The sequence below is a fragment of the Epinephelus fuscoguttatus genome, linkage group LG19, assembly GCF_011397635.1.
Source record: "Epinephelus fuscoguttatus linkage group LG19, E.fuscoguttatus.final_Chr_v1".
Taxonomy (NCBI): domain Eukaryota; kingdom Metazoa; phylum Chordata; class Actinopteri; order Perciformes; family Serranidae; genus Epinephelus; species Epinephelus fuscoguttatus.
Window position 1 is genome coordinate 20,081,672 of NC_064770.1, and position 22,491 is coordinate 20,104,162.

Consider the following 22,491-nt stretch of genomic DNA (forward strand, 5'->3'; position numbering starts at 1 on the left):
TGTGGCTGGTTGCCTTCAGAGGGATCGTTGAATCCCCTCTCTCCACTCCTCTCTCTCAAAGTCTGTGTTGACATTAGAGCGGTCCCTTGATCTAAAGAAAGCGGTGCTTTTGGCTTTGCTCAATTTACAGAGTCAGGATGCTCGCTATAGAAGCCAGCGAAAACACTCAACCCATCGACCGTCCAATCAATGGGGAGCTGCCGGCTTGCCTGGCCGAGGCTGGCTCATCAAAGAAAAAAGAGAACAAACAACAGGGGAAAGGGAGGGCTTGACAGAGTGGAACGTCTCAGAAACACAGAGAGAAACCAAGAGACACTGTCGGGGGGAGGGGAGAAAAAAAAGAGGGTAGAGACAAAAGAGAGATGAGAGGAACGTCTACAGCGCGCTCATCACACACCAATCAATAGGTTGGTGTGGTGAGTCACACCGAGGCCTCAGCTGACTTCAGCAGGTAAGGCGTGGCCCCCCTCCACATCCATGACGCTGTTTGGCACCTGCTTGTGTCGCCTCGTCTGGGGAGGAGCTGGAGACTCAAAGGAGACGCTAGCAAGGATCTCAGCTCCGCCTTCCATATTACAGCACTGGTCGCGCGCCTTTCCTCTGTGTTTGCTGAGGCGCAAGTGGTGTGCAAGTGGATCGTCATGTCTCTCGGGAAGACACGTGTCAAAAAGGCGCGTGGCTGGTGGATCCCCACTGCGGGCGTGATTGTCGTGTATGTGTCGCGGGAAGTCTGATGTCCCCGGGGAGCCCTGTGAAATTGTCACGACACCTTGCAGGGTTGCCCGTACAGACAGAAAAAAAAAAGGTGAGAGGGAGAGAGCAAGAGAGGGAGAGATGTAAAGAGATAAATAGAGAGCAAAAAGAAAAAAAAAGAAAAAGGGAGAGTTAGCAGCAGTAGCCTGATCTGTGCGGGGGGTGGCCTCGCATCTTGGCAGTGATACAGCAGAGGCGGCATCAGTATCAGCAGCAACACCGATCATTTATCACCCTATGCCGAGATCAAACTGGACAAACAACCTCCATGAAGACCTGGGGAATGGTAGCCATATTCAGCCTGGAGGGGTAAACATGGCAAAGCTACAAATGCGAGTCCTATGAAGCTGGGGCAGGGGGTAAGAAAGCATTACATCCCTGCCACCAACTGTGAGTGCAATCATTAGCTTCAAGGTTAGGGAGGGAAAGACCGACCAGGGAGCATCTAGAGCTTTCATCCCCTGTGAAAAAACTGCAGGGGAGTGCATGGGAACACCAGAATTCAGCACAACTCCAGAGTTTGTGTTTTTTTCCATACACGTATCTACTGACAGCAGACCTTGTCCACTTCATGCAAGCGTGTCCTCAAAATACAGTACCCTAAATGTCATAAATGAGTATGATTTGCTGAAGAGGAGGAAAATGATGTGTGTGATGCACAGCAGTGACATGTAGAGAGAGAGATCGGAAAAAATAAAGAAAATTTCTTCAATGCTGCAGAAAGAGAGAAGAAGATAGGGTCGGTGGAAGACTGTTGACTTCATTTCTTCTACTCTGGGTTTTCCTGAAAAATAGACACTAAGCACAGACACACAAGATCATCACACGTACCTCAGGACACACACACACACACACACACACACACACACACACACACACACACACACACCAACAAACAGAGAAAAAAGAGACAGAAACTCATCAAACTGTCTTCACAGTGAACAGGAGGTTAGTTTAAGGCCACCTTGGTTGTTTGTCTGATTCATTCAGCATTTCTCTTTCAGGGCCCTTTTGAGAAATAAGCCACTGCCCTCTCTCCCCTTAATCACTATGCTCGGCGCTCTCTACAACCCTATCAATTACTCCCACACTAATGAGTACAGCTAGAAACTCACACTCTCAAATACACACATACACACAGTGTTGGAGTACTGCAGGACAACTTAGCCTCCTCTGTCTCTTTCACACAGTGCTGAGAGATAGCGTGTCCTCTCCAGCTTCTTCCGTCCTCTCCCTTCTCTTTTCTCCTTCTCGCATTTTTCACGGTAAAGAGTCATCCCTTTCCACGGCCCGAGCAAAGCCTCCTGCTTCTCATTCACCAAACATTTATGAGCCCCACGTCTAATTGTGCCCCTATACATATTAATAGAATTTCATTTCCAGCTACATCAAAGTGTTCCCTCTCTTCCCCCTGAAAACTTGTCACGTTACAATGCCATTATTTCTTCGACTGACAAACTCTTCCCAACAAGTCCGCTATCATTTTTGGTGGCTTTGTGTCCAAAAACGATGTCTCGTAATGAATAGGCAGCGCTGAATACATTTGCGAGGAAGAATCAATTTCATAAAGTGAAACAGTGGCAGAGCCACAAAATGTGGAGAATATGGAGTTACCTAAGAAGCTCTGCAGAATCTCTACTGTACAGCCTGAGTAGGCGCTTTTAAAGGCAGTTCTTCAGCACCCCGCGCTGTGCATATCAACAAGATAAATCACAGCTGATGAAGTAGCAGAGGCACAACACCAGGTCTAATGGCTTTGGCATGGCTAGCATGGATGGCCCGAATGGAGAGCATTAGGAGTCAATAATGATGTAGCACTGTATCCTGGAGGAGGAGGGGGGACAGGTAGAGTTCTCTCTCGCAGGGTAGATTTACTTTGACTCAGTGTACATCTGTGCTAAGACTGCAGTGTAGGGTTTCCACTGCAGTAAATACGCGCCACAGCTGTGTGCATGGATCTGTGATGTCTTAATGGAATCCAGCAGTCTACAGCCGGCTGTGACAGTGCAAAATGAGAGTTCTGTTGAGCCGCTTTGTCTTGCTCTGTTCTTGCTGGCAAAAACAATGCTATGTGGCGGGGAGGCCTCGCAGGGCTTTTTGGCTCGATGAGATATGATTTGACTTGTTGGCGGAGGTTGTATTTTGCCAAGGCGATCCCACGCACAGCAACAAACACACATGTTCCGGACACTTGTTTGAGCTCAGCCGACAGAGGTGTGTGTGTGTCATCTCGGCTGTGGCTGTCACCTCGCCGTTTCAGGTGACTGGTAACATGGCGCCTGTGTGACACGCACATAGAGGACCCTGTCAGACGTTAACATCACACACAGCCATCAACGTGGCTGCACACCATCTCACCCATTTTGACACACAACCTCAACACGTCATCTCTCTATTGTTCACCTTTTTTGTCGAAACAACCGATGAAAAACATGCGTCAGCCTTGGGTGATGCCAGAGTGCCCAGCGTTCCCAGCCAGACGTGAACGATGGGGCATTACCAGAGCGATTAGCAGCAGCAAATTCAATTAATCTTGACAAATCTCTGCTGAGGCAGAACTGAAGAGAGCGACGCGCCCCCTCTCCTGGTAATTAAAAGTGGCCGAGTTGAGTGGCGTGTGGTGCAACGGTGACTAGGTTTTGGGATGAACAGTTCCAGCTCTGAGTCTGAATGTGTCAGGTCGTATTTACTTTGTCAGATGAGAACAAACACGTAGAGCAGCCCGCAGTATAAGCTGTGTACATACGCGTGCGTTCACATTTCTATTTTGGTGTGGGTGTGTGAGTGACTGTGACGTGGTCGTGCATCTCCGGCGGAGGAGAGTGGCAGAGGACAGGGGTAATTGGCTCTTCTTTGTCACCTCAGACAGGCAGGACTTTTCATCACAGAGGGATCAGCTTCCAATTTTCTAAGCCGTGCCATACTTCAGATGCAATCAACAAAGTTTTTTTTCTCAAACACGGGGAGAAAAAATGCAAGTCAGCAGCTATTTAATCATCCCTTTGATTGCCTCGCGGAGAGAGAGCAAGCTCCCTTGTGCAGTCAGAGGGAGAAAAAACAAGGTTAGAATGCACGAGGAGAAGAAGATAGGTACAACTAAGCAATGCTACCTTTACCTTCTACGGACATTACGATACAGGACAGCAAGCTCCAACACAGAACTTCCAGAGGACTAACAAACAAAGTCACGCGCCTGGAGAGGGTCAGTGCCGAGGCTAACATCGACTGAAAGACAGGTGAACAGAGGGCAGAGGAGACTCGAGAGGAACACTTGTTGCCACTTGGAAGGCGGTGAAGAAAAGATTCACACTAGAGAATAATCCCCAATGGCAAGAAACTCAGCGAACTTCTTCTTATCTGTGACTGTGGCTGCAACCTGACTCAACAAAGTCTCTCAAAAGGTAAACCGAGGGCACAAAAGCACAGAGCAGAGGAAAGGCAAAGACTGAAAGAGGTGCTTGGAAGTCCCTGAGTTTCTCCGAGCCTCTCCATCAGAGCTGGATGGTTGGGTATTTGAATATTTGTCCCACCTGTAAAAGAAAAGAAACGAAAGAGACAGCGGAGGAGACTGAATAGAATGATAAGATTCTGTGGCAGATTGATGGACAGGGAGCAAAAATAGATGAAAACTGAGAGAAAAGGGGCGATGGATGGAGATTAAAGGACCTTAGAGTGTAGATGGGAGGTGAGAGACAGAAAAGCAGAATACAGAAAGAGGAGTTAAGAGACATGAAAAGAGGTGATGTTGACTGTGTGATCATAAGCAAAAGGAGGATGAGTGAGAGACCTCAGAGAGAAGAGATGAGAAGGAAGAAGAGAGCAAAGGAGGTTAGTGGCTCGGCATCGGCTCCAACCCATGGCTCGCCACAACATCTGTGCCTGAGGAAAAAGCAGAGAGAATAACCCCATATCTCCACCCTGATCAATCAAACAGGCCCCGCACCCAAGAAGACCCATGTCTCCCGCCACCCCAGCACCCTCATTTGTCCTTCCACCCCTTCCTGCACCCCAATTCTGCTTCTGCCCGGCGGAGGGGAGCGCCACTGCCCCTCCCCTCCAGCCAGGTGTTCCTGCACAGTGAGGGGATCAACACTGAGAGTAATAATACATGAGGAGGGAGGAGGGGAGACTGAGCGGAGATTTTCACATGAACGAGGATCAACACAACACCATATAATCCTTTCTGTGTCTGCTCCTTTGGCTGCGTGAGTGAGTGTGCTCTTGTTTGTGTGTGCATGCTCGCTCAGGGGAGGACGAGTCAGAGGGAGAGAGAGAAAGAGCAACCGTGTGTCCCCCTTTTACAAGTGTGAGGTAGTCTTGTGTGTGTGTGTGTGTGTGTGTGTGTGTCACACCTGCCACGGAGCTCTGAGCAGTGCCGTGAGGAAGTCAGCCGTTACCATGGGGACGTTAAAATGTGTGGCGCTCCAGGTCATGTGGTCTAAAATAAGCCCTTTGCTGTTTGTGTTAACATTCTTATTGTGAGGTGTGGCACACACACAACGCCCCCCTGCCTCCCTGTCTCACTGTGCCCAATTTTAATTTTTATTGGAAATCAGAGGGACAGCAAAGGTGTTTGGCAGCCGATAAAGGCAGTGGCATGCCCCTGGGTCAGTCAGTGTGTGAGTGCGGGGCAGTGTGTGTTACACTGCTGTGATCGCCAATAAGGGCTGACCCCACGTTTGCAGTGGGTGTGTGTGAAGTGCTTATCGGACCCTGCGTTTCCTTCCCCCATGTGAAAATCCCTCTCAGCTACTGTTGCGTTGCTCTGTCGGTGAAGAAAAAAAGGGTTTAGCGCTCTGTACGAGCGTGTGCGTGTGTGCGTCTGTGCATTATAAGTGTACGAGAGAGAAAGAAAACAGAGACAGAGAGAGAGAAAGCTGGTGAGGATGACTGTCTGTCTTGTTTTGCTTGTGTTGAGAAAAAAAAAGCCACAGAGAGCAAGTGTGCACGTGTAAGTGTGAGAATGTCATTTGTCGAGGGTTTTTTGAGGGGGTTGAAAAAGGGGTGGGAGGTTCAGGTGGGGGAGTAAAGGGAGGGATGGGAGGGGCGGTGAATGGGGTGAGGGGTTTGGGGAGGTGGGAGGGGGGGTGGCAGGGTCTCGGTACTCACTGTAGGGGACACACTCGTACTGGATCTCCAGGTACTTGTAGGTCCCTGGGCAGGGGTCTGGAAACACGTCCGACCCCGCTACCACCACACACTGGGTGCGGTTATTACACCTGCGAGAGGAGACAGACAGGGAGAGGAAGGGAGACAAGAGAGAGAGAGAAAGGAGGAAGTAAGTGATGAAAAAAAATGACGAGTGCCATTGTAAGAAAGACAAAGAGGAGTGGGTACAAAAAAAAAACATCTTCAGGCTCTGAAAGATTGAGAGAACGGTAGGGAAGGGAGTAATTTCACACTAGACTAGATCATGTGACAGCTGCACCCGAGGGGAGGTGGGAAACAGAGAAGGAGGGAGGGGGAAAAGGAGTGGGATGAAGGAAGGAAGGAGGGAGGGAAGAGGCAGAGAGAGGGCGAGTGACGTAAGAGGCTCCTCTCCTGGGGGATTGTGAGTGGGAGCAATTAGAGGTGAGAGAACAGGGAAGGACGAGAGGGGCTAAGGCAAATACTCTACACCACACGCACAAGCAAAACATTCATATGCACATAATACCTATATCTAAACCGCATCGCCGCATGCCTCCTCACGTTTGCACACCCCGGGAAACACACATAAACACACTGAAGAATAGATACACGTCCGCACACATGTACTCACTCATTCTCGTCACATAATCCTTCTCTATCCAGCTTTTAGCATTACTCCCCTGTGCTGTCTCTCACTCCCTTCATATCTCAAATCTCTGCTGAACTCACTCTATCATCCCATCATCTCTAGCAGTCTCTCTCCTTCCTTTACCCCCTCAATTCCCTCCTCACCCCCTGCCACTTCCCTCCCTCCCGTGCTCTCTCCCAAAGCTAGCACCCTGTGCCTCCATTACATGCATGATGGATAGCTGGGAGAGGGCTTCCATTGATCTGAGCTCAGAGGAAGCAGATGCTGAGCGCAAACACCGAGAGCAGCTGTAGGAAGCCCTACAAACACTCAAACAACAATCCGAAATGTACGCATTGGCTCACACACTCACACACTAAACACGCACACGTACACACCGCCATGCATGTGCACGTCTTGCCGAGATGCAGCGGTGTTCTGCTCAGAACAAGGGCGCTGAGTTCAGTATTTCACACAAGATATCAACACCTCAGGAGGAAAAGCAGGAAATTCTGGACGAATTATGTTGTGAAATAGTATCTCGTTTCCTCGGCCAATAACAGGCTCCGACTCTGTACAAACACACGCACAAGATCCAAACAGATCAATAGTTACCTCTGTGACATTATCTTGAAGGCGTCGGGCAGGTAGCACTGCACATTCTCCATCTGGAAGGGGTCTGCGTCACAGATCTTGTCATCGGTGCGGCCGTAGTTGGCCGTTTCAATCATGATGACATCACTTCCAGGGCAGCGCAGCTCAATGGGGTAGCCTTCACACGCCAGTTCTCGACGCATCAAGCCGAAGGGCATCATTGACCGGCTCAGAGCTGGAGTGGAAAGAGGGAGAGAGGCAAAGTTATTGATAATTCAATGAACCTTAATACTTTTAGGAGGCACTTTATTATTCGACCACATTGTAAATATGATGTGTAGTATTTGACAAGAGCAGGGGGAATGAAAGTGGTTCCTATTGTCCTCATGTAAAACACAAATTAGCTATTATCGACTCGCCTTCACTGAGCAGTAATGTCTCAGCACTGTTGATGCACAGCCTGGCAAGCCGGTTCTCACATTGGAACATCACAGATCACACATTGGCATGATGGATTTGCAGCCATACCAGCTTCTCCAATAAGATATCGCACCACTTGTGAAACAAACTGTGAGAGTTTCAAATGCTAACAAACTCCTACACACAGCCAGTCAGCAGCGTATCATACTCATCCCCACACCAGCGAAGAACTGTTTGTCCTTTCTAGCATCCTTCAGTGTATTCCACCTCAACAAGGTGTCAGAGCGGCACCTTAGGAGAGAGGAAGTAATGGTGGAACAAGCAAAGAAAGAGAATTAGCGTCTGTGTACACCTTCACCTCCGGTGTGTACACCATTTGCACACTCACTGCTGTTAATCAGCCGTCTGAGAGGCATGGCAATGCACTGCTGTGGCCAGCAGCGGGACTCTGTGTGGAGCAGGGTCGGCAGGGACAGCGGGATACTCTGGGTTAATTGCTGAGCCAGGCTGAGAGGCATGAAAGAGGGCTGCAAAGAGGCGCTGAGAGAGACACTTGTTGTCTCTCCAGCTCTCTCCATAACCGCATACCTATCCAAGTTCTCCTCTACATTCAGCCTCACACACAAAAGAATAACAAAATGGCTGCCGGCTTCCTTTACAGCACAGGTGGAAGCAGGGGCACAGAAACAGAATGGCGACAGAGTGAGTGATCTGGCAGTGAAGGTCTCTGTGGCACTGAGAGACAGCCAGTGGGAGCCAGTGTCTCTCTGTGCTGAGACTCATGCCAGCGACTGTGAGAGCTGCTGTCCATGGTCCTGAACTTCTTTTGGGAAAATAACCACCGAAGTGTTGGAGCTGCATCAGAGACTAGTAGGTGCGGAGCTGTCCGCTGTCCTGAAGGAGGAGCGGGCTTTGACTGAGCTCTCCTCTCCATTGTCAGTAGGAACAACATGACACATTTTAGAATGATGGCGGGCATACTGTCAAATCTAAACAGAGAAATGCTTGCGCCACTTAAGCAGGGTGGACTTTAGAAGTTCTTTTATAAACTGAGGCTCTCACGGCACAGCATTCCCCCCTGCCAGACGGGCTCAGCAGCAGACGAGGGCACTGAGTCAGCCCCGCTTCTGTTAGTGCTGCAACCCACAGAGCAGGGCTGTTTTCCCCTTCCTGACACCGAGCTAACACTGCTTAGGTTTCAGCCGCTGTCCATTCAGGAGGAGTGCCCATCTGGGTCAATGTCAATGTCAGTCATCCCGACATGCTCTGCAGCGGTGCGCTACATGATTCACTGCCACCGGACTTGCTCATATTTCTAAATGCCACCCATTTATGCAGCAGGGACTTGAGTTCAGTTGTGTAACTAACGCCATTAAGGCTGAATGACTAGCACAGACAGACTTCAAATCCTTTATGCCTCGCCAGCATGCAGTGCCAGTGCCAAATCACAAAGGCCTAGATGCAAAAGCGCATACTAATTAAAGCACACGGAGATGCAAACAGCAGGCGAGGCCAGACAAACAAATCCACACACAAATGCAAAAACCCACACAAGCAAATTAGCACATACGCAGACGCACTGGGCAGATGAGAGTGCACGCTCACAGTCAAGCATACTTGCATGCTTTACATACACACACAGAGTCCTGGTGTCACAGTGGGATTACAATGCATAGTGTCAGTGTGTGGCCTTGTTCGCTTAACTACCCTGTGGTGTAAGTACACAGCAGCGTACAGCTGGCCGGCGATTAGAACCACACAGTGAGCCAAGAGGAATGTAAAACTGAAGGGGGCCACCAGGAGTGATCACACTCAGTCCACTTAGCCCCTATCAGAGGGGGCAGACCGCACGTTAAACATACTTTACAAACCAAACACACTTTATATGGTAACTATTCCTGGCTATTCAGGGCCAACTACTGCCACGCCACTAAGCGCTAATACAAATAGCTACGGTGGAAGGGCTCAGCACTCGGGCACAACAGCCCAAGGAGGCAGTTTCATTTCATTTCCTGGCTGTTGGTTGAGTTAGCACAAGGCTGTGTCGGCAGAACAGAATAAATACAGATAATTTCTGGACCGTTTTTGATCAATAATGGGCCGTTTCATTGCTGGTGCTTATGCTGATCAGCTTGTTTTTGTGCAGATAATTTCAGCTTGTTACCATCACTGTTATGTGTGGTATATCGCCTGTAGCTCGCTGACTGGATAGTGACATGCCTGGTGTTTATTTAGTCAAACTGAGCTTACACTTATCAAGACAGATGTGTTAGAAGTCAAGGCTCAAACTACATATAATTAGTCTATTAAATCACATGGATGTAAACACGGAAAACATAGGATGAAATTCACCGATTTTAAGCAGGTGATGTATGAACTAAACCCCCTCTCTTTTTCAGGCTCGGGTGTTACAGTATATATTTAGCCATAATTGAGCACAGCCATTATTGAGCCAGTACACTTCAATGGTGGCAGCAACCATGATAACTAGCCTATTTCTGGCACCGCTGCAACTCTCTACTTCTGCCATATTGTACCGTATTTCACACCTACATATTTCACACCTACGCACCCACTGTTTGACAAGATCCAGGTTTAAGGTGGAACTCACTGTGTAAATACAGCACGATGCACCTCACATGGAGATTTACGGTGAGTTTTTTTGAATGGTGCATTCACAAACAAGTGTGCAACTTAACTTCAGGGATTCGGTGTCTGTCTCTGTGCGCGTGAGTGTGTGTGTCTGCGTGTGAGGCTGTGTGTGTGTACGCGGTTGTGTGTCAGCCAGATGGCCTGAGGCCTAGCTGGAGCTGTGGCTGGCTCTGAGCTGAGCTGAGATGAGATGAGCAGAGGATAAGCTTGGACTGGCCATGGGCTACGATTGTCCTTCACTCCGCAGGAATCCATTAAGGTTTCAGGGTCTCTTCAGCCAACGCACACACACACACACACACACACACACACACAAACGCATGCACATACACACATGGCCATTTAGTCGTGCCTGTCAGACTCATAATAGCTGGATGACAAAGTGTCTTTTTCAGCAGCAGCCATATGTATAGGTGGATCTAATCCCTCACTGTGGGACTATGAGTCATCTCCCGTGGTATATAAAACTGTGTTAATATCTGTCATCCACAAGAAATGGTTACCAATTGTCACACATACTGATAATGATATGAGCCAATACGATAATTACGCGAGCTGATATGCATGAATGTGGCAGTGTGCAAGACACAGAGATCTCTCTCACACACACACACACAACAGACAGGGGCCTGGTGTCACTCCAGGGCAGCTGGTGTGAGTGGCCGAAGCGGTTGGCTTCATAATAGAAGCTCCATACAAATTAAGAGCAAGAGAGAGAACTGATTGGATTTGACTCATTATCCTCACACAGTAATTAAAGCCTGAGGGTGGATAGATGCTTGGACCCTCAGACAAGAACATAATTTTGCAGAAGCTAAGCCAGTCTTTGCAAACACTCGCTCTTTCTCCACCATTATGAGTCTCTGCATCCATGCTCACTATTGCGCACACACACACACGCACACAAATATTTGCCAAGGTCCAACATCATTTGGAGATGAAGGGACATGACCTGCAACCAAGAGCTGTGACCAGCACTTGAGGAAAGTGAAAAGAAAACCTGGTTTGCCGTATGGAGACCGACTCGGAGAGAGCACATTTAGAATTCTGAAAACTTCACAGTATGAATAGACAAAGATTCCTCTTCAGTGAAACATGACCAAAAAACTTTCCATCATTGATGGTGTGCTTTCAAACATAATAGCACTTTGATTTCAACGTCTCTGACAATTTGACCTTGGACTGGTTTATCACAGACACTGTATAATGTGTTATAATTGAGTGAGAAGGTCTGGCCTTGCAGGTAGCCAGAGACTGCGATAGCGACTTTGCAATTGAGTCACAATAAGAGATTATACTTGTGGAGCTCTGTGGCCCAAAGGCTGACTTGTTAGCTGGATGGCTGACTGTCTTTGGGGGGCCGAAATGTGATCAGCCCCTCTTAGCCCCTCTGTCTGTTCCAGCAGTCATCTCCTAATGCTACTCATTAGCATAGCACTGAAGCATTGTGCCAGAGAACATTCTCGCCAAGTGGTAGTTGAGACACTGGGCATGCTTCTGATGAGGTGGGGATTCTTGTTATATCGCCATCCTTAAAATGAACTTTAAGTGGCATTAAGGCTAATAGGTGAGTATCCTCTTTTTGCCCAGAGATACCAGCAGAATATTAAAAGTATACTGCATACATCTACATATGCCCTCCAATTCAGCTCTGGCCAAAAAGAGACACCTCCCTCATGAGTTTCAGGTTAGTTTCTTAGTAAACCTGGCGAAGAAGAACAAGTAATTTTACAGTCATTGGACAGAACTGAGAGGTCTCAGTGATGGGAATGCCTCTCTAGCAGAGAATAATCCTGACCAATTTCTCCAGTACTTTATCAGCTTAGCGCTGTATCTTAGCGACTCATTTAGCACTGCGAGTTAACGTAATGACTCGCTGGAGCATGGCCTGTCACCGCAGACAAGCTGAGGCGATGCGGCCAGAGCTGTCACATCCAGGCAGCATTCAAGCTGAGGAGTTGTGACAAAGTGACATCCTGAGACAAACCTAAAGGCCTAACATGAGGGTGCCAGGGGTGGGGGGACTGTGTGAGCTTGTGGGACAGTGTGTGTGTGTGTATGTGTGTGCGTGGATGGGAGGGGGTAATGCTGGCCTCAAAGCTAGGATGCTATCTCATCTCCTCTGACTCCTTCGCCCGTCTCCTCACAGGAGATGAGATGAGGAGCGACTGTATAGGGAGTCACCAGCCATGCTATAAGGTCAGAACACAAAGCAGCGCCAAAATGACACACATCCACTGTGATGGAGCCGAGTCAAGCTAACAGACAAGGAGGGAGAAATGGACCGGCAGAGCAAATTAGACAGGGTAACAATGGGAAAAAGATAGAAACCTTCAAACTAGATGCTGGCAGAAGATGAACATGACGACCGTTCTTTGTGGAGGCACAAGGTCGCCGACATAAAAGGAGCGAGGCAGACAGAATCGTGGGAGAGAGGACCTCCTATTGTTCTGATCCACTCAGCACAGGCAGCCACTCTCCTCAGCAGCCCGGTCCTCTAACTGAACTGAATTACAGCACAGCCCATAACATTACATCATTCATAAGAGAATTAAACGTGCCCCCGTTGGAAAGGGGATACACACATCCTCATGCAACTCATACTCATGCATTTGCAATGATGACTGCACACACACACACACACACACACACACACACACACACACACACACACACCAGCATTCTCGCGGGCAGACACACACAAGCCTTAACCCTCATCCACCCTCAACCTCGAGAACTCTCAGTGTGTGTTGACAAACTTTGCTGTGGGGGGAACTAGCAGGCATAGCAGAGAGATTAAGACAGGCGGTTAAAAAGCCACTGAGACACAGAGCAACACACACACACACGCACAAACTTGAGGAAGGAGGCGAGACGGGACGTGCTCATACTGTCAAACCACTTCATTGCTGGCCCTGGCGCCTAATTATGCAATAAAAGCGCCTCAGCGGGGGGAAACAGCATAGCCCAAAATAAAAATCAGCCTGCCTAAAAAGTAGACGATTCACCCGGTGTAAAATATCCTCCATCTCCCCAGGGACGGGAGCTGTGCTACAGGCCCAACACAACTCTATTCTGTTCTTTTGTTTCCAGTACATATCACAAGAGGCAGGCCAGCAGACAGTGAGTCAGACCTAGATTCATACAAACATTGTGGTGGAGTAAAACTGCAGGTGATGCAGGGAAACAGCCACAGGGATGAGGGGAGAGTAGAGCAGAGAGGGAGAAGCAGAGAGAGAAAAGTTAAGAAGGTGGTGAGAGACTGAGGAGAAGAAAGTGATAAGAAAAGGGAGGTAGAGTGAGAAATAAAGTGTGAAGGAGAGAGAGGAGGGGGGTTGGGGGATACTGAGTGAGTACCATGCATGGCGTGCTGTCAGAGAGATGTGTATGTGTGTGTGCTTTTTAGAGAAGTTGCAAGTCGCATCGAGAGACCAGTTAGGAAAGATGAGTGTCAAAGCCCAACCCTGCCGCTGCATTAGACACTTAATTAACCTCCTTATACGCTAAGCCAAAGGCTTGGACATGTGGACAGAGTGTATTTTTACTGCGCATGTTTATAAGCGGATCGATCTGTATGCAAGTAGGCAGCCACAGGGCGCAGTGTTTCAGGTGCCTCTATACCTTTAGATTTTATATCTATGAATTAAAAATGAATCTGGCTGTAAAACCCTGCTCAATACCTCTTATCCTTTTACGCCATCATGTTCACCTGCAATGCAATCAACATACACTGTATGCTTCCCCCTCTCTTAGTGTTTTTTTTCTTCTTCACCTCAGCACCATCCCTTGATCCCTCATCCAATTTCACCCACCCGGAAACTCTCTCATTTACCCTCCCCACCCGTCCTCTTCACCCTTCCCTCGTTCTCTCCATGTCTCCACTACTCCCTCATGTCCTGACCCTTCACCTCACGCTTTCCCCTCTTACCTTCCCATCCTCTTCTCCTTCTTCACCCCCCCTCGCAGCTTTACCAGCTTCTCCACTCATCCATTTCCCTCCCTACATTTCTCTCTCTCTCCCCCTCCTCTACACTCTCTGCCCTTGGCTGCCAGCCGTAAGCTGCTGCTGGTAATTATCAATCTACAGTCCACAAAACACACGAGAAGCAAATGCACACATTCTCAAGCGCATGACATGCTTGACACATACACACCAGCACCAACAGCCCCGGATACACACACACACACACATACACACGCACGCACACACACACACACACACACACACACACACACAGTCCTTCACGGCTACAAAGCCTCAAAGTTACGCAGCTAGGCCCTGAGAGAAAAGAGGCAGCTATCACACGACTGCACAAACAGGAACACAGTCCCCAATCCTTTATGTAGGAGCTTGTTTGCCGTACACAAATCAATGTACACAAACTAACATACCCGACGCACACAACTACAAGCAAGCGCAAACACACAAACAAAATGAGCACACACACACAGTCACGCACAAACACACGTACACTAACACCGTGAACGAATGAATAAACAAAAAGCCACAGCCCCTGTATACAGGCGCAGACACATGAGAGCAGTGTGCGTCATCTTCAAAGGGAGGTTTGAAAGAACACACCGCCACTCCGCCCCGGCCTCTCCCTCCTTCTCCCGCCCGCCCCCGACTACCAATATATGTTCAAAGGCCATCCATTAACCTTTCACTCACACAGGCCTCTCTGTGATCTACTGCTCTCAGCCAAGGGCTTTGAAGAGCACAGCAACCCCCAGCACTGGGGAGGGAGCAGGGGAGGTAGCAAACGAGAGACGATAGAAAGAGGCAAAAGAGAGTGAAAGGAAAAGGGAAAGGAGGGAATGATAACAACAAGAGATGTGCCCTGTTAACAGATAGCAGGCAGAGGGTAAGGAAAGGTAAACAGAGCCAGGGGGATGATACTCGAGGAGGGAGGCTGGATAGAAAGTGGGGTAAGGCGATGGGGAGAAGAGAAAGGAGGTGAAAGAGGGGCGGAAAGGGAGGAGAGGAGGAAAATGGAAGAGGGAATAGGAAGAGGGAGAGGGAGAGGGAAAGGGAAGGACATCACGATGCAGAGAGAGAGAGAGGGAGTAATAGCTGAGGTGTTAGGGGAGAGAAAGCCGAGAGATTGGATGAAAATGAGAGGTGAGCATTAGGAGTGAGAGAAGTGAGAAGCAGTGACTGTTGCTAGTATGATGGAAGGAGGCACCGAAAGCTTGAAAACGCACACGATGAGCAAAAATAGAGAAACAGGAGAAAAAGGCTTTACAGCAGTTCTTTATTGCAAAATCCAGATGATACGCAGCAATATTCACAAGCCGCTAGATTAGCAATTAGTGTCAGTGAAGCCTGTGGATTTCAGCTTTATGGCAGGGAGGGAACATGGTAAAACATATTCAAATGCCATTTTCAGACACAATGAGAGCATTTACTTGACTCTATAAACACATACATAACTAGCCGGTTCTGATGGGCTCAGTCTATAAAACAAAAAATTATTAGAAACTTGAAAATGCGAGTTGTCTGTATAGTTCTGAATTTAAACCATTAAAGTGGGTGTAAGTCATCTGGCTGTCTATGATTGTGCCACTAATAGTCTACTTAAATTGTGGCAACACATATTTGTACTGTTGTATTTGGGGAAAACAATACTTCAAAGGTTACTTCCCATTTAATTGCAATGTATGATAATGATGCTGTAACAAGAATTCAGAATTAAGAATTCAAAATTAACAGCAGCAGGTGCAGCATGTAGGAGCAATGACAAGAGCATGAGCCTGAGAGGTTACAAAGTTCACCTCGCTGATGTTTATGTGCACAAAATATTCCGTTTTTTGCCCCTATTTTCAAAAGTAGAATATTCCTGTGAAGCGGTTTTCATGGATAATAAAAATTCATATTCTTTGCATCACAAAAAAAAAGACTTATTTCAAAGTTTCCTACAGGCAGAGGACTTGTTTGACCGTGCGAGCACTGCCTCCCTCTTTCATTTCCTCAACCACCTTCTTGAAAAGGTCAGTGTTGAGATATCTGCACATATCCAAAAAACCGTTGACGTCAAAGTCTTTCATAATCTTTAAAAGTAGACGTGTTTGTCCTTTCGACCAGCAATGTGGGCGTTTCTTTTGGGCATGCATCCCCACGCCAGCCTTGCAAACTGTTGGCTAGTTGGTTTGTGTGCAACGCATCCATGACAGCACACAGAGTTGACTGCAAACAGACAAGAGGCCGTGTGTCACAAACAGAACCCCAATTGAGAGGCATATGAATGTGCTGTATACATGTCCAGAGGATGCTATTAAAACTCAATTATATGTCTTAATTGGAAAATGCAAAAAAATCAGAATATCTAATCAGAATATGCTGTTTACATGACCATATCAAATTTTATCATATTTGGAATAATAGTGGAATATTAGTGTGCTTGTAAACGTAGCAATTGGCTCATTAAGAATATAGTTAGTTATTCTAGTGTCACCTGATTCCAGTGCTCTGCCTCAAGTAAGCTCAGTTTTTCAGATAGCAACAAAAGTGTAGAGCAGAGAGTTTACAAAACACACATTAAAGCAATATGCTGTTCAGCAAATTATACAACAACAAGGAGCCAAGAGCACATAGCAAGGTTGGCGGCACTACCGCTTTATTGCCTCCTCTCGAGATATTATTGCTACAACCCTGTCAGAGAATCAATTCTTATGAATTAATGAGTAGGTTGCAGTTTTGAAATTATCATTTTAATAATATAGTATTGCGGACTGAAAGTCTACTCTCTCTCTCCCTGTGCAAAAATTAAATATTGGATGTGGTTCCAGGTCAAGTATTTTTGAAGATCTTTATTCAGAATTTCAAATCTCGGGTTGAGCAACTTAAACCCAAAAGAACTGTCAGCTCAGTCATAAAAAAGCATCTGGCTTGCAAAGGCACAGTGAATTCTTCATGTGGCCCTCCATGAAAAATAACTACCCCCCCTGCATTATAGAAAGCAAAATACTGCATTGAGATCAGTCCCCGTTCAGACATTGTCACCATCCAAGGACAGTCGGGAGACTAAAGCACTTTGTTGAGAAGATGTGTAAAAACAGCTATGCCCCCATCCTTAAATAATAACTACCATTCAGGGGAAAAGGCACAGAAGAAAAAAGCTGGGGAGAGGAGGGGAAGACAGATAAAAATGTCTGCGTGTGCACTAAAGGACCAGGGGCCTTTCCACGCGACTGATCTGAGAGCAAAGGCTTAAATACAGGAGAGATGAGAACAGATTCCACCAGTCAGCTGGCGCTGGTGTCCTGATATGAGTAGAACACACATACTGACATAAATGCTCTCACACACACAGCCGTCTGACATGAACACACTTACACAAACACAAAAACCCACACCGACTCTTGCACTTACATATCATTACACACTCACAGACATATTGAACACACACATATTATACTACAGCTGTATGTGTCTAGTATTTGTGCCGAACCAACGACCAGCACAGCCGCACACAGAATACACAGCATGTAGACTGATGCACATAATGTGCGACCAAAGTTCACAAGCCTGAGTTCTTCAAGTAAACTTTAGCTGTAGGCCGTTGGGAACAGGTTTAGCACAGCGAGCTGACTGGCAGGCAAGTATAAATAACCCTAGTGCAAATGAGCGCAAATGAAACACCGAAGCCGGAGGACACATTGCAACATAGAGAGAGGTGTGTATAAGAGGAGGACTTTATGTCAACATTGCTCCACCATTGTAGGGTCTGTGGATGGAAACGCACCCAACATACTAACGCACTAATCAAAATGTTGGTAATTACAAAGGGGTTACATCCCACCATACTCTTTCGGGAAAACGTTAATATGTAAAACATATAACATTCATTCTGTAGTTTTGCATCTTTTCACCATGCAGGAATAACTTCTTTTGGCATAGCCTATTTGTGGACATTTTTCAACCTTATTCCCCAGCTCGAAACAGAAAAGTAATCAAAAACTAATCAAATGTAACAAGTTACATTACTTTGATAAGGTCATTAAAATAGTGGCATTACTTATTACATCACCAACAGGGTTAACTAGCAATCTGCAACCCATTGCATTTCTAAAGTAACCCTCTCAACACTCATCACCCAGATGTGCCGATCACCAGGATGGGGAAGAAACAAATCAAAGCTGTGTGTCGCAAACTGCAGTGAAAACCCCAACTGACACACATATTAAGAAGGTGCTGTATACACGCCCAGAGGATGCTTTAACAACCCATGACTCAATCAGAAAATGCTAAATTCGGAAAAAGACCTAAATCACATGATCTAAACAGAATATGTTATTGACATGATCTTATCACATTCAGAATATTTTCATATTTGGATACTTATTACACTTTTAACAGGGTAACTAGTGCGGTAACATATTACATTTCAAAAGTAACCTCCCCAACACTGAAAATCCAGATGTGCCGGAGCCCAGCTTATCCCTTTTAATGTACCGTTACATCCCTAACATATACAAAATCATATATAAAAAAAATCCCCCTCAGGATTGTTACACGTATCACCACTGCTTTCTTCTCGTGTTTGTCGATCAACACGATGTCCGGTTGGTTAGCCATCACCAGTTTGTCAGTCTGGATCTGGAAGTCCCACAGGATTTTAGCTCGGTCTTTCTCAACCACCTCGGGAGGTGTCTTCCATTCTGACCTTGGGATTTTCAGCACATACTCAGTGCAGATGTTCCTGTACACTATGCCAGCCACTTGGTTATGGCATTCAATGTACCCTGTTCCTGCCTGCATCTTACACCCTGCTATTATGTGCTGAACTGTCTCAAGAGCATCTTTGCACAGCCTGCACCTGCGGTCCTGTCTGGCGTGGTAGACCCCTGCTTCTATTGATCTTGTACTAAGCACTGGTACAAGCGTTGGACTGCTACTATATATAAACTAACACATAAATAAAGGACTCGTAATCCAACATTATTATTATGCATCAACATTAATTATTATTAGTTATTCTCAGACAGGGACATTTGAACTTAGTGATCGTTTTGTGACTCCAGATTGACCAGCAGTCACCAGCAGTCCAGCACTGCTGAAACTGAGACAGTTTGAATTCACGTGACAGGCTTACAGACCCACCAGCAAGATGTCAAAAAAGTGTCTGCAATGTTCTCAAAATTGACCAAGATGACTCCCAAAATGTTGAGTGCCAGATATGCCAAAGGAAACTGACATATCGCAAATGTACAACGAGTTTGGCAAATCACCTGAAATCTGTCAGTAACAGCTAGGCCGTCTCGCAAAGTGTTCTGTTTTCTAGCCTTTATGAAAAACGTGACTGCGACCTGCATGCTAACAAAGTGGCGCTCTGTCATGTTATTTAACGTGTAACAACTGAAAACCAATGTTTCCAAAAAGTTTGACATGAGTCCTTGAGTCTCTTATTAACCCCCCACCTCAGTCAAAGCTTCAATTAATTGTGGACATTTCTCACTGAAGCTTCAATGCCCACAAACTGGTATTTGGGACAGCACTAGCACAGAAATACAAATACACACTCACACCAACAGATGCACACAGCGATGCTTGCGCTGTGCTAAATGAAAGCTCTGTGTCAGGGCTTCATCACATACGGCGCAGCTGCCTGCAATGCCTGCCACATTAAGCAAGCCTAATGGGCTTTCAGAGCAACAACGCTGCGTATGAAAGGTTGTACATTCTCGAGCATTCTGTGGAATCAGCGGGACATTCAGTTTGTCAGGGTGTGCGTGTCAGTCTGTTGGGGAGCCTGCCGGGCAGGGCGGGTGGAAGGGTTTTGTATATACCACCAGGAACATGACTTTATTTCCCTAGGTTAGTGTGAGTTTGCATTCACGGATGAAGATATTGTTTCTGTATCACACAGCCAGTGCATTTCAAAGAGAAATGGAGAACTGCACAGCGATTTTACAAGATAATAGGGCAGGTGAGTGAGGACTGTGGGACGAAGCAAGAAGGAAATATGTGTACAAAGCTCACGCTGGTTAGGAACATTTGCATTAAAGAGCTGGTTTCAGAAGAGAATAAATGTGTGGGTGTTAGGGGTAAATATTAGAGTGTGCAGCCAGGAGTAGAGTGAGGTTAAAGCATGGCAGATTAGTCGGGACACCGAGGAGGAGCAGGGGTACACATTAGACTGTGAAGCCATGTGTGATGATCCTGCAGGTTTCCAAATGAGCTCTGATTAGCCTGAGAGTGATTTCAGCAGCTCTCGTCACATCAAAGCCCGGCCCTCTTCCTTTAAATTCTCTCTCCCCTGCTCTTGTTTCTTATTCTCCCCTGCTCCCCTGGTTGAACTACCTTAGAATAAAGAGAATACATTTCAGCTGAAAATCAGCTGCCAAAATTCTGTGCACCACAACCACTTGTCTACGTGCGTGCCTGTGTGCCTGATCCCATTAGGAGAAGATTTTCTTAATTTCATCAAACCGAATGTTGCACCTCTGCTTTGGAGCTGAATACAGATAACAGTCAATTGATTATTAATGCATTATTAATACCCCCCAAGTGCCAGGTCACACAGATAGTGGGATTATTTTCACGCAAATGCACACACCCACACACAAACACAAAGCAACACAGCGCCAGAGGCCAAATGTGTCCGATGGAACAGAGCGTACGCTACTCAAATCCAATGCTACAAAAGCAGCCAAATTAAGATGGGAAAAAAACAGCACCTACTCAAATTAGAACTGCACCTGGCCAATCAGAGCTTACACGGAGGGAAAGTGGAAACCAATGCTGACACAGGCATACACAAACACATTTTAATTTTAACCTCCCTCCCTCCCTCCCTCGGTTTCCTCGACTCCTCCCGCCTCATCACTAGCCCCTCCCTGTGGCGGCTGTGTCTCTGCCCGACGCTCCTCCCACTGCTCGTCCTAGCTGTCCATCACCCAGCGGCTCGTTGGCACAGAGCTGACTGAGAGCATACAGCAGATGGTGTGCTGCTGTCTGTGTGGCAGGCCACTAGCAGGACACCCAACAGCCCCTCCTTTCCCTCTTCGGCCCTCTGCCTCCCCCTGCAATCCCTGCTCCTTCCCTTCTACACACACACACACACACACACACACACACACACACACACCCTCCAGCATCACTTCAGCCCAACCAGGTCACCTGCTGCCAGGCTTACAACAGCTAGCGCACACACAAACACACACAAACACAAAATGAACTGTCTAATGGTACATGGCACATTCAAAGAGGTCACACATATGGCACTGTTACATGCACGGATTCCCCCCTTATATTCTCGCCACGCTCCGAGTAACATCGAGATGACAAGAAATTTTATTGACATTCACACGTACACGCTCTACCTCGCTCACAATCTCTCCCCGTCTCCTGTCGAGGCAGTTTGGTTAATCAAGTGCAGCGTTTCTAGCCTGGTCAGCAAGTCAATACGCTTACAACCTTCATCACGTAGCTAACGTATAAATATTACATCCTCATTTGCAATAACCTGGTCGGGCCAGTTACAGAGCACGGTGAACCTAACAGGAGCTTAGTGCAACATTACAAGCTGGCTCAGTGAGGCAATACGAAATTATACATATTGTACTGTATATGCTGCATGTATAAATAAAGGCTTACAGAATACTGAATAGACATGAGTGTAGTTATTTGTAATGTAATGTAACAATACTGAAAAAAATCCCATAATATTTTAATATGTATTACGCACCTGCCGAGGACGGAGCAACACTGCTGATAGCCACAGCACAGGTGAAGATGACCCATACTGCCAGAGCCATGTTGGAGGCCGACCAGGGGGCAGGGCAAGGGGTGGGGCTAAAGTGTAGAGGCGGTCAGCAGGCACAGGTGAGTGGGGCGGCACTTCCTCAGCTCACACCCTCCCTGAGGGTGATCCTGCAGAAAACAAGGGAAGGAATCATCAGAGAGGTAAGAACCTCGTAAACATTTGTATGTAACTGTGTGTCCATAAAGAGGAATCATTCTACTGTTGTGCTGTTCATGCGTACATCTCTCAGTGCGGCGTTTGAATTAGACAGTGTTGACTAATTTATTCTGCATTTATCACTGGAATATGTGATAATAACTCAGCACAAAACTGAGAGCCTCATGAGTGGTAAAGCATACTAAGAGAGGAGAGGAGAGGAGAGGAGAGGAGAGGAGAGGAGAGGAGAGGCTCCCCCTGTGGTGGTCAGGTATAATGATCAGACAGGGAGATCTGAGGCCATTTTGTGCAGGATGGCATGGCAACAGCTGTTGCCACTACCAGCTCATCACTCTACAGTGTTTGAACGCTTGATTGAATCAGACATGCTACATATGTTTTGGGGATGTT

At 47.0% G+C, this 22,491-nt stretch overlaps 1 protein-coding gene across 2 annotated transcripts in view; it reads right to left on the reverse strand.

Moving 5' to 3' along the window:
* The window catches only part of adgrl1a (adhesion G protein-coupled receptor L1a), a 198,147-nt gene that overhangs the window by 38,390 nt on the left and 137,266 nt on the right, over nucleotides 1-22,491 (reverse strand). For both annotated transcript variants that reach the window (XM_049561794.1, XM_049561793.1), the window contains 3 exons: nucleotides 21,868-22,052; nucleotides 7,127-7,340; nucleotides 5,863-5,972 (listed from right to left, as the gene is read on the reverse strand). In XM_049561794.1, coding sequence (XP_049417751.1) covers nucleotides 5,863-5,972; nucleotides 7,127-7,340; nucleotides 21,868-21,937 — 394 coding nt within the window. In that variant the 5' untranslated portion in view covers nucleotides 21,938-22,052. The remainder of the gene's footprint in view (nucleotides 1-5,862; nucleotides 5,973-7,126; nucleotides 7,341-21,867; nucleotides 22,053-22,491) is intronic.